This window comes from Sinocyclocheilus anshuiensis, unplaced genomic scaffold, assembly GCF_001515605.1.
Source record: "Sinocyclocheilus anshuiensis isolate Anshui unplaced genomic scaffold, SAMN03320099.WGS_v1.1 scaffold1143, whole genome shotgun sequence".
In the NCBI taxonomy this organism is placed as follows: domain Eukaryota; kingdom Metazoa; phylum Chordata; class Actinopteri; order Cypriniformes; family Cyprinidae; genus Sinocyclocheilus; species Sinocyclocheilus anshuiensis.
Genome location: NW_015546123.1, coordinates 1,035,875 through 1,046,756, shown reverse-complemented (window position 1 = coordinate 1,046,756; position 10,882 = coordinate 1,035,875). Strand labels below are relative to the sequence as shown.

General features: G+C 38.8%; 2 protein-coding genes and 1 pseudogene across 2 annotated transcripts in view; 1 reads left to right on the top strand and 2 right to left on the bottom strand.

Moving 5' to 3' along the window:
• Positions 1 to 106: 106 nt before the first annotated feature.
• LOC107701001 (serine/threonine-protein kinase PRP4 homolog) lies at positions 107 to 5,155 on the bottom strand. The gene is made up of 12 exons (XM_016502894.1): positions 5,007 to 5,155; positions 4,842 to 4,923; positions 4,276 to 4,483; positions 3,656 to 3,729; positions 3,236 to 3,326; positions 2,954 to 3,101; positions 2,594 to 2,731; positions 2,357 to 2,510; positions 2,158 to 2,272; positions 1,874 to 2,025; positions 1,710 to 1,796; positions 107 to 478 (listed from the first exon to the last, which is right to left on the bottom strand). The coding sequence occupies exons 1-12, from the start codon at positions 5,138 to 5,140 to the stop codon at positions 275 to 277; spliced, it is 1,587 nt and encodes a 528-aa protein (XP_016358380.1). The 5' UTR covers positions 5,141 to 5,155; the 3' UTR covers positions 107 to 274.
• A 64-nt stretch (positions 5,156 to 5,219) lies between these two features.
• LOC107700972 (serine/threonine-protein kinase PRP4 homolog) lies at positions 5,220 to 7,630 on the bottom strand (annotated as a pseudogene).
• Positions 7,631 to 7,725: 95 nt separating this feature from the next.
• The window catches only part of LOC107701000 (zinc finger protein 678-like), a 6,076-nt gene continuing 2,919 nt past the window's right edge, over positions 7,726 to 10,882 (top strand). The window contains exons 1-4 of the mRNA XM_016502893.1: positions 7,726 to 7,955; positions 8,369 to 8,885; positions 9,207 to 9,909; positions 10,641 to 10,728. Of these exons, the coding sequence (XP_016358379.1) occupies positions 8,370 to 8,885; positions 9,207 to 9,909; positions 10,641 to 10,728 (1,307 nt within the window). The 5' untranslated portion in view covers positions 7,726 to 7,955; position 8,369. The remainder of the gene's footprint in view (positions 7,956 to 8,368; positions 8,886 to 9,206; positions 9,910 to 10,640; positions 10,729 to 10,882) is intronic.

The following is a 10,882-nucleotide window of genomic DNA, read 5'->3' as shown; positions in this document are numbered from 1 at the left end:
GTAGAAAGTAAAAGCCGAATCCCGGACATATTGGGCGATTTAGAAATCCCGGCCGGACGCATTTTTTTAGGTCCAAAAAGAGGACATATGGTCACCCTATCTAATAATAATAATAATAACAATAATAATAAAATAAAGTAAATCTTGATTGTGGCCTGCTCTGAAATGTACTACAAATAAAACAGCATGGCAATAAGATATGCAAACGTCTTTTGTTGTCTGAGTCATATCTGCAGATACAAAACCATCATAAATCTCTGAGATATGCTGCTGATCATATCCTCTCCTGGATAAAAGGATGCTGTAATGCCTGGTTGATGGTGATCCGCTTGGCAGGATCCAGCATCAGAATCTGGTCCAACAGATCTTTGAGCTGAACAACCTTCTTTCGCTGGTCCTCTGGTAACGCCTGGCGACCCACCATGTCCATCGACAGGTCCTTAGTTGGGTTAATGGTACTCATGACAGTGACCTTTTCCTGCAGAGAAAGAGACATAGGTGTAGAGGAAGAATAAGAAAAAGGTCAAAGGTCGAATAAAAAATGTCTTTAAGTAGTCTGAAATAATCTATACAGATATTTTTCATAGTTATAAAAGTAGGGCTGCATGATTAATTGGAAAAAAAGAAAAAGAAAATCACAAAATGGCTTGGCAGAGTTGCAAAATCAGTGGTTTTCACTTGGGGTACAGTACAACTGTCCTCCCTTAGATGTAAGAGTGAGAGCGCAACCTGGCGTCTACAGTTGTACTTTATTTTATTTTACAGTACAGTTGTACTGTAAAATAAAATGTTTATTGTATTATTTTTCTTAAATACAGTATTTTTTATTTTACAGTGAAATTGCAATAGTGATATTTATCTTTATATTAATATTTTTATTTCATAATAACACTATTATTTAGTAAAAACACTTTAGTAATAACATTTTTATTTAGTAATAGCATTATTATTATTATATAATGAAGCCAAAAGACAAATTTCAAATTGTGGGCAGCTAATTAGCTAACTAATAAACATATAATCATGCTGATATATAACAATTTTTGGCCAAACTGTGCAGTCCTATAAATAAGCACAGCAAACCTGGAAAAACTCCACAGACTGTATAAAAACATGGATGTAGTGTCTGTGACGTCATTCGTAGGTTTCCAAAGAGTGTTTTTGAAGCTCAAAGTGGGCGGAGGCGGCCGTCCCCATCTTGGCAGCGCATCACTCCCAGATAATCAAAAATGGGCAAAGAGGTGGGAGCTGGTTGCTGAAACCACGCCCAGCTAGCTCGACGGTGGTGACAGCAGCGGCAATCCACCTGTCACTCAAGTGGCCACGCCCTTAATTATGCAGAACTTTGAGGCTTAATATAATTTAAACGGATAAGTTATAAAAAAATTCACCCCCCTCACAGTTGTCATTAAGGGCAAAATTAGCTATATAGACCAAAATCTTTTTTTGAACCAGGCTGTAAACATGTTTTTTTCTGCTGTAAAGTTGGGCATTTTAACATGGGGAGTCTATGGGATTGACTCCCTTTTGCAGCCAGCCTCTAGTGGCCAGTTGACGAATTACAGTTTAAGTCACTTCCATGTTGGCTTCCCGAGAGAGAGCGGGAAGTTGCCGCTTGAAAAACTCAAGATTATTATTATTTTTTTTTAAATCAGTAATATTACAAATAGATCATTTTTTCCCCCAAAACATGCAGCCCTTACACTTACCCTCTCAGTGACCTTGTCAATCTCTGTATACAAAAAGTTAGAGTTTTGGTCAAAGTGCTGGTCCTTGAACAGACCCTTCCTGATCATCTGTGAATATCAAAAAAATATTTTGTCTATTTTTTAGTATATTTTGTTCTAATTTGTAATATCTGATGAATTCTTACTTTATTAGACAATTTTCCTTTCAGGTCCATGGCCAGTTTTAGCATGTGGTTATTTGTCTTTCCGGGGAAAATGATTTTTCCTGTGTATAGTTCATAGAGAGTGCAGCCAACAGACCACATATCGATTCCGTAATCATATGACTTTCCGATGACTACAAAAAAAGAGGAAGAAAAAATCTTTAAGCTTAAAAACAAGCATTGCCCAAGTTCAGATGCATTTATTAAAACTCTTTATTTTCAGGTAACTAAGATGGTTTAATTTGATTTGTTATGTTTTTACTTACTGATCTCAGGTGCCCTGTAGAAGCGGCTGACCAGATATGGTGTTATGTCATTGTCAGCCACATGTGACGCTGAGCCAAAGTCGCACAACTTGAGGATGGTCTTGGATTCGTTCACCTACAGCGTATCAAATACGTTCATATTATAAGAGAGAGATGGAAGTCAGTGTCCAATATTTATGGTACAAGAATTGTGACTCACTAGAATGTTGTCGGGTTTGATGTCAGCATGCAGGATGTTGCAGCGTTTGAGGAGTTTGAGGGCCAGGAAAAGCTGCTGGCTGTACGAACGCACAGCCTTGATGTGTAGCCCAACGTCCTTACCATACTTCCTCAACACCTCCCGCAGGTTCATGCTACAGCCAGAAAACAAGAAAGTTACTTTAAGAGAAGAACTCAAGCTGCTTTGATGCATGTGAATCTGTTGACTGTAATGTACCTGAGTGGTTCGAACACCAGACACAGATGCTGCTTGTGATAAAAGTGTCTAAAGAGCCGTAAACAGTGGAACTTATCATCTGCATCTGCGTCATTCAGTTTCTTCAGAAACTCCAGCTCTTTGAGGCCTGTCTTTTGCCTGTGGGACAAAACATGTGGCAGTCTGTCACGTTAAGACCACATCTACACCTACTCTAAATCTCAGTTCCTGTCCAAATAAATCCCTATGACACAATTTATTGAGAACATTAAAACTGTGGACTTAGCCAACACCACACATTGTGGTTTGATAAGAAATCCAACTGTACCAGACAGAAGTGTTTAAAGGCTAAGCACTCAGCTTTTAAGGGAAGTGTCTTACATCATCTCATTGTTGCGGATTATTTTCACCGCCACTTCCTGATTGGCTCGGGCCAAGTCTCTGGCTCGGATCACATTACTGAAGACACCCTGTCCAGTGTAGCCGTACACCCCGTACCGTTTGTCCAACACCTCGCCAATGTTCACACCTGAATACATTAAAAGAACAATCATGTTTTTGATGTCCTCTTTAACATGAGACCCTAGATATTTTTCAATCTTATAAACAAGTTTTGGATTCTATAGATTGAAATACAGCATTTGCTTCAAGACAACAACTTACGGTAATAGCCCTCTGCATCTGTCCAGTTATCTCTGAGACTTGGGTTCTCCTTAAAGTCCTTGCCAATGCCTGTGGCCCGTAACCTGGCACTCTGCGGAGAGAGATTAGATGTGGATTTGTCACTGTCAACATGATTTAATTCAGAGAGTTGATTAAAATTTTCATTCATGAACGAGTGACTGACACCGTAAGAGACCATTTCAACGTCTGAGGGGCCTCGAGATCCAGTGAGCACCAGAGTCAGATTACATACTTGGGGAAAAAAGCTTTCAACAAAGTTTCCAGCAGAGAAACAACAGCTTGCACAGGACTATGCAACTCTACCTGTAGAGATCCCCTTACATGGACAAATTCAATCAAATTCTGGAGCTTGCAAAGCCATTGACCTATGCAATGGAAAGCAGGAACTTGGCTACTCACATCAAAGTAAGCAGTGAACATGTCATCTGACTCTGTGAACATATCAGGCGCTGGTGGCTTTTTCAGATTACCACCTAAAGAAAAAGAACAATGATGCAATGAAAGGAACGTAGGCTTGCTGATAACGTATCAGACCTTACATTACATCAGAGTAAATGTTTCATGTCTCCAATTTCAATGACTCTTTCTTTTTGTCTTCCTAAATAACTGATATGAGAGCCATCTTAGATTTTATACTGACACCTGTTGGCATGGATGTAGCATCAAGCAAATGTTATTAGTACTAGTGCTGTCACAGAAATATCCTATGTGTAGGTATTTATTATAAATATTATAAACTAACAAATTGCAAAAATGTACAATTTTTAAATAGATTATTGGGCAGCAAAAATAATTCAAAATTTTATGATCACTGCATATGAATCAGTAGAATTTTTAATCCATCCCTATATGAGTAGTTGTGAGCACTCACTGGTCATGCGATCTCAAAATGAGCAGGGACCACCTTTTGTACAATATATCCGTTTATCTGATGTATGTGTACATCATTAAACTTAATTTGTAAAACTTTTTAATGTGGAAAGTTCACTTTTAATTCAAAGATTTTGCAGATGACATACCATTTTTTTCTTGAGAAACAAGACTATGCTTGGCCTTCACATTATCCTCAAACGTGTCCAGGTTCTCTTGCTCGTAGGCTTTGACATCAGCAGCCACACGCTCGAGAATGTCATCAGGTGATGGCGATCTGCTTTGAGCGCTACTCTGAGGACTGCCGTGATCCGAGAGTCCTGATATGTTACTGTCCTCATTTACTGGCTTATATTTCTGTACAGGACACATTACAAATACAATCACATTACATATGCTACCGTTCAAAAGTCTGGGGGTTGGAAACATATAACAAAACGGTGGTGATGCTTAATATGTTTTGTTGAAACTGTTATACATTTTTATTTATAATTAATTGATTAATAGGATGTTTAAAAGTAGAGCATTTCTTGAAATCTAGAAATCTTTTGTAACATTATGTCTTTACTGTCACTTTTGATCATTTTAATGTATCCTTGCTGAATAAAAGTATTAATTTCTTCCTCAAAAAAATCTTATTTATCTCAATCTTTAGTGTACGTTACATTAATGTAAAACAAAGTATAAGCCACATAATAGATAAAAATGTTCTAACCTGAATGATGGCCAAGCGCTGAAGTCTCCTCTGCTCTATCAAAGCCTCCTCGTCCTCTTCATCAACGTCATAATCCTCTAGCCTAGACACCGATTAGTATTCATGATTAAGTCCAAATATGATCAGCAACATAAAAGCATTTTCATTATAATCATTAATACTAACACTTCATCATCTGAGTCCTCCTGTTCAGGTTTCATTCCTTCAGAAAGACTGCCCTTAAACATGTCCTCTCTTTCCCTGCTCCTTCTCTTCCTCCTTTCCTGTGATCCCGAACGCACCTGCAGTCTGCGCTCCATCCTGCCATGCTCCCTAGATCTACAGAATATTAATGCCATTTTAATCAATTATTTAATGTTATAATAAGTAAATTAGCATTCAGATGCTCTTCCTCCTTTCCTGTGATCCCGAACGCACCTGCAGTCTGCGCTCCATCCTGCCATGCTCCCTAGATCTACAGAATATTAATGCCATTTTAATCCTACTGAGAGATGTTATAATAAGTAAATTAGCATTCAGATGTAAATGTGATGCCCCTTGTCATTAAAATTCCATTAAAGCCCCTCGTTCAAGGACAGCAAACCAAATCCTTTTACCGCTATTTTTACAGAGGATGTGTAAAATAGATACAAATTTATTAATTATTCATTGTGCATTTACTTTTAGCTCATTGAAGCTTATTGAACAGTTGTACTGTATCCTCTAAATGAGGAGTTGCACATTTTTTAAATGCTAGCACACACCACAGTCACCTGTGTGTGAGAGGAGACCTGCTAGTTCGTCTCCTGGGAGAACGGGACCTTCGTCTGACAGGGGAGTGGTTTAACCTTTGTCTGGAGTTCAGAGAGGGACTCTCCTCTCTATGGCCCTCTGTGGCATCACGAGATCGCATCCTGTGAGTATAACAAAACAATATGAAAGTGAGTTTAAAAGAAGTTTCATTTTGGGTAACAACAAGGAACGTTCATAAGAACAATATCAGTAATAATCTATCTATCAAAAATGTAAACAAACAGAGCTAGAACCTGTCATTGGAGAATCTCTGCCGTTCTTCTTCTCTCCGTCTCCTCTCAAAAGACTGAGATGGGCCTCTCCTTGTAGGGGATCTGTTGTGACATGAAGATCTGTCCTGTCTGGATGCCCTGTCTGTGCTCTGAACAACAGGGAAGCGTTCAGGTGAGCGGTGGCCCCTAGGCCGAACAGACAGACTGTGCTGTTTTGGACCTTGTTTTCTGCTAGGAGATTGATTCTCTTTTCCAGATGAGGCTTCTTTTGAGGGTGCTTTCACTGATTTTTTATCTCTCTCCGTCAGATTCTGGCAAGCTTGTGTTTCTTTCTTTAGACCTAGACTTGCTCCTTCTTTCTGAGGATCTGTGGTCTTCAATCTGCTCTTCAGGCCGTGTAGTTGATTTTTTGTTGCTTGATGGCAATCCCTTGGACTTCACAGGAGATTTAGACCTCTGACTACTGTCTTTGGATCTCTCATTGCTTCGGGACCGTCTCCGCTCCCTTGCTTGGATGGGGCCACTAGGTTTCTCACTGATGTTAACATCTAACCCATTCTTACTAACTCTTTTTTCTGATTTATGGGCCCGAACTGCCATCTCGTCAGACGTGCTTCTGTCTTCCAGCCAGGGATAAATTTTTTCTTCATCTATGTAATCCTGTCGAGATCTTCCAGCATGTCCCACCGCTATTACTTGCTCATCAAAATCTTCTCTCTGCTCACCATTTCGCACAGCTTGCTGGATCTTCTCATCCTCCTCTGAATCGGAGTTATAACCCTGTAATATCAGTCCCATACCTGATTGCACAGCCCCTTCCATCAGCTCATTATCAAGCTCTGCTTGAATCATGGCCTTTTGTTTCTCCAGATCCTCCAGAGCAGCAAGGTCATCAAGTCTGGATCGCTTTGGAGAGATGACTGCACCTTCATAGCCAGCAGAACAGTCTTGATCATCCCGGAATGAGTCTCTGTGTTTCCGCTTATGTTTGCATTTGTACTTGTGCTTGTGGTCCCTGTCATCTGGTGAGGGACATTTATGTTTTCTGTGCTTGCTCCGATGTTTGTGTTTTCTTCTCTTGTGTCTTTCCACCCTGGCAATGTCCATGTTATCTGCTTTTCTAGCTCCATCTTCACCAGGTACATATTCACTTTCATCCACACTGTCAGAGCTCTCCACATCATCTCTGGAAAAGAGTAAATTACAGTAACATAATATTAATATACTTTCCAAAGAGAACAACCAAGATAGTCTGGTTTCGATAAATGACCAGAGTTACAAGGTATTCAAGACGTATGTTCCATTGTTGTTGGTTTAAAGTGCAGTAATATACAAAATAAAAACAAAACATACAGCTGGTTTATGTTGCCCACCGAGACAGAGAAGTGCGTTAACTGATACTGACAGAAAACTACTAGTTAAAAAAGTTGTACGGAAAAGTTTTATTTTCAAATACACGTAACCTATATTTATATATCTAAATACCAAAATGATGCAATATAAAGTCTGTAAAGGTGTTACTTACACATAATCCTTTGCTATTGTTTTGGCTAACACGTCCATGTTCGCCATCTTGATTATTCCGGCTGAGTCGATTGACAAAGAGAGTCGATTCACTATTCAGTCAGGCTATGCTACCAGTACTAACTTAAAAATAAGCAATCAAACTGTCCTCCAAATATCAATTTAAAATGTTATTATAATTTACTTCTCAGTATACATTATTGTACAGTGAAAATTTAGAACAAATTGACTGAATCGTTGAATCAATCGTTTGGACCTCTAACAAACCACGCATGCGCAGAAACGCAGAAGAACGAACATGAAGGCAGGGATCTTAAAAATTACGTGGCTACGAACAGTCGTCATAAATTTATTGTTCCCTATTTTTGCCCACACACTTAGTTTAAACCAGTCAAATATTGTGTTTGTTTATGAGAATAGTGTTTAGGTTTGTCAATAAAGAGAAAAATGTAGCAAATGCTGTATGTGTGTAGGGTACATTTTACGCTGTATGTGTGTAGGGTAATTACGCAGTGGTCCCTAAATCGCACGTTTACGTCTACAACACAAGCTAAGTAATTTAAAGATACAACGCCGTTTGATGCAGGTACGCACACAATTTACACACACACACACACACACACACGCACACAAACAAATATATATAGTTAAACTGTGAACGATTTAACAGTTAATTCACAAATATAGCTTGCTTTCTGAAATATTGGATGACGTTTGTGTTTAAGATGCTAGTAGGGCTAGTAGGTAACTAGTTTACATGTTGTTGTTATTGATCATATTCTACAGTCTGTACGTCTGACATTATCATTGTGCTTCAGAGTGTTGTGCAATAACAGGCTGTACAATAAATCTACTTAATTAATTAGCTATGAATATATCCAATCCCTAATAGCCTTGTTGAAGTGCAAAACACTGAATGTTTCATACACCAGATAATTTACAAGGCTGTCTAATGACTATCTAACTGAACTATTCTCCTTCTTCTCCACTGTTTCCAAGAATGGGTGGATTTAAAGATACATTCGAAGACGTTCAACCAGTAACCCTTCGACTTGCAGAAGAAAATGTCACTTCCAGTCTCTACTGCAGCTCAGCCGAGGGCATCGAAGCTCATGTGTCCACTTTAGTGGAAGCTTTCTTAGTTGAAATATACCGATGTAGAGTCTGTCAGTTTACCAGCAGCCAAAAAGCCAAGATTAGCCATCATGTCTTGAAAAGACATGATCCAGTGTCCCCGTGTCCCCATCTGTCATGTCTGGAGAAAGAGGATGAAGAGTGTTTGGGTGTAGGAATGAGGGTTGATGATGAAGAGGAGGTCGACCACAACGGCTCTCCATACGACCTAGAGAGTGATCTCCATTCTGGCTCAAAAAGCAACGAGGATCAGATGGACATGGAGCGCATGTCTTTCCTCCTCCCAATGTACGGCATGTTTCAAAACATCAGCCCACGGTCATGTGACATTGGCCTGGGCTCCAACTCTGATGGCAATTTGCATGTGGCACAAACTTGTGAGGTGACTATAAAGATTCCTCCAATGTTAAAAGGATAGTGTACCCTCACCCTCATGTTGTTTCAAATCTGCATGACTGACTTTCTTCTGTGGAACATACAATATTTTGAAGAATGTTGGTAACCAAACAGTTTTGGTTCCCATTGACATCCATTGTATTTTTTGTCCAATCAAAAACTGTTTGGTTACCAGCATTCTTCAAAATATATTTGAAACAACATGAGCGTGAGTAAATGATGACATGATTTTCATTTTGCGTGAACAATCTCATTTATTTAGTTTGAAATGTGAAAAAATGTAACTGTAAATGTTGGTTTTATGAAGGTAAGCACACTCTTTGAGGAGGATAGGCATGATGGGGACAGCGAGGAGGAACCTGTGTTTCAGCTGGAGGATGATAACACAGATCTGGCCGTTCCTTTGAACAGTGGAATGGGTACAGAAATCCAGGATGAAGAGATGGCCCAGTCGGCTCATCTCATGACTCTTGGGTTATGCAGAATTTCAAGCACTAAGTGTCAACCTAAGTCTGCGTCCTCAGCAAAAAGCCTGTCCCATCCAGAAGGTGAGCAGGATGCTGGAGATGCCAACATGGATGCTGAAATGCAGAAGCCATCTGAGGAGGACGGCAGATTGGCCTGCATCCTCTGTCAGACAGTTGTTTCCAGTCGTAGCATGCTAGAGGTGCACCTGAAATGCCATTGTGGAGACCAAGCCTTTAGGTGCCCTCACTGTGGTTGGGAATCAGAAGACTGGGTTGATATGGAGCAACACTGGAGAGGACATGGAAAAAGAAAAGGCTCAAAGAGGCATAAATGTAGCATTTGCCCCAGGACATTTAGGAGAGCTGACTCTCGTGATGCACATGAAGAAAGGCATAATCAGCGGCATCACTGTCAGTCTGAGTCTGGGGGTCTGGTGCAATGTTCTCTGTGTCTGGAATGGTGTCACTCAGACAAGGAGTGGGAGATACACCAACAATGTCATTTTCAAGGAGGATTTAAATGTTTACACTGTGATTTCAAAGGTACAGATAATTTTTTTCTTATTAAACTGAATTTACTTTGTTGTAATTGGAAGTTTTGTTGTGACAAGCTGTTGGTAGGTTTTATACAGTCTATGGTTTGAATATACTGTACACATTGAAAGGGTTGATACTTGTAGGTTTTGAAATAGTAGGTATTGTGTTAATATATGTGAATGGTCAGATCAAAAATGTCATTGCTGAATTGACAGTCTAGATATATCCAGTTAAGACTGGAGTTTGTGTTCCGTAGCATGGCCACTATATAAATTGGTTACACTTTATTTTAAGGTGTCCTTGTTACAGTGTAATTTACATTTAAGTGCTGAGTAATATTAATTAGCTAAATGTACTTACTATATGGTTAGGGTTAGGATTAAGGTTTGGCTTTGGGTTACTTGCATGTAATTATGCATAATTAATTGTTGTTATAATAGGAAGTACATGTAACGTGTAACAAGGACACCTCAAAATAAAGTGCTAAGTTTATAGCAGTGTTGTTGTTTTTAGTGTGTTTTTAATATTTGTCTAGACCCAAAAGTTATTAGATATTTTTTAATTCAAGATTTGATAAGTAGAAAACTATTTAATAGTTTTAAATATTTCATAGCGTTTTTTTTCTTTCTTTCTTTGGCTTGCTTTATATTTGTTTTGTATTTTGCTTTACCTCTGTTTGTGCAGTTTTTTATATTTCTCTTATTATTTTTTATTTCTCTTTTATATTTCTCTTTTAGAGAAGTCATGGAAGAAGACCCTGAAGCATATTCATACACAACACAAACAGCTTGATACAAGTCAAAAGAAACAGGTTGCTCACTGTAGGTAAGTATCAAATGTTTTCATTCATGTACATTTTTTTGTCATTTAAAGGGGTCATATGATGCGATTTAAATTTTTCCTTTCTCTTTGGAGTGTTACAAGCTCTTGGTGCATAAAGAAGATCTGTAAAGTTGCAAAGACTAAAGTCTCAAATCCA

What these genes read in the sequence shown, in the direction of transcription:
- LOC107701001 (XM_016502894.1), bottom strand. Translation starts at nt 5,140, where the DNA reads ATGGAGCGCAGACTGCAGGTGCGTTCGGGATCACAGGAAAGGAGGAAG. An exon ending in TCAAACCCGACAACATTCTA is followed by an intron (nt 2,273 to 2,356) that starts GTGAGTCACAAT and finishes GATACGCTGTAG; the next exon opens with GTGAACGAATCCAAGACCAT. An exon ending in AAGGAAAATTGTCTAATAAA is followed by an intron (nt 1,797 to 1,873) that starts GTAAGAATTCAT and finishes TGATATTCACAG; the next exon opens with ATGATCAGGAAGGGTCTGTT.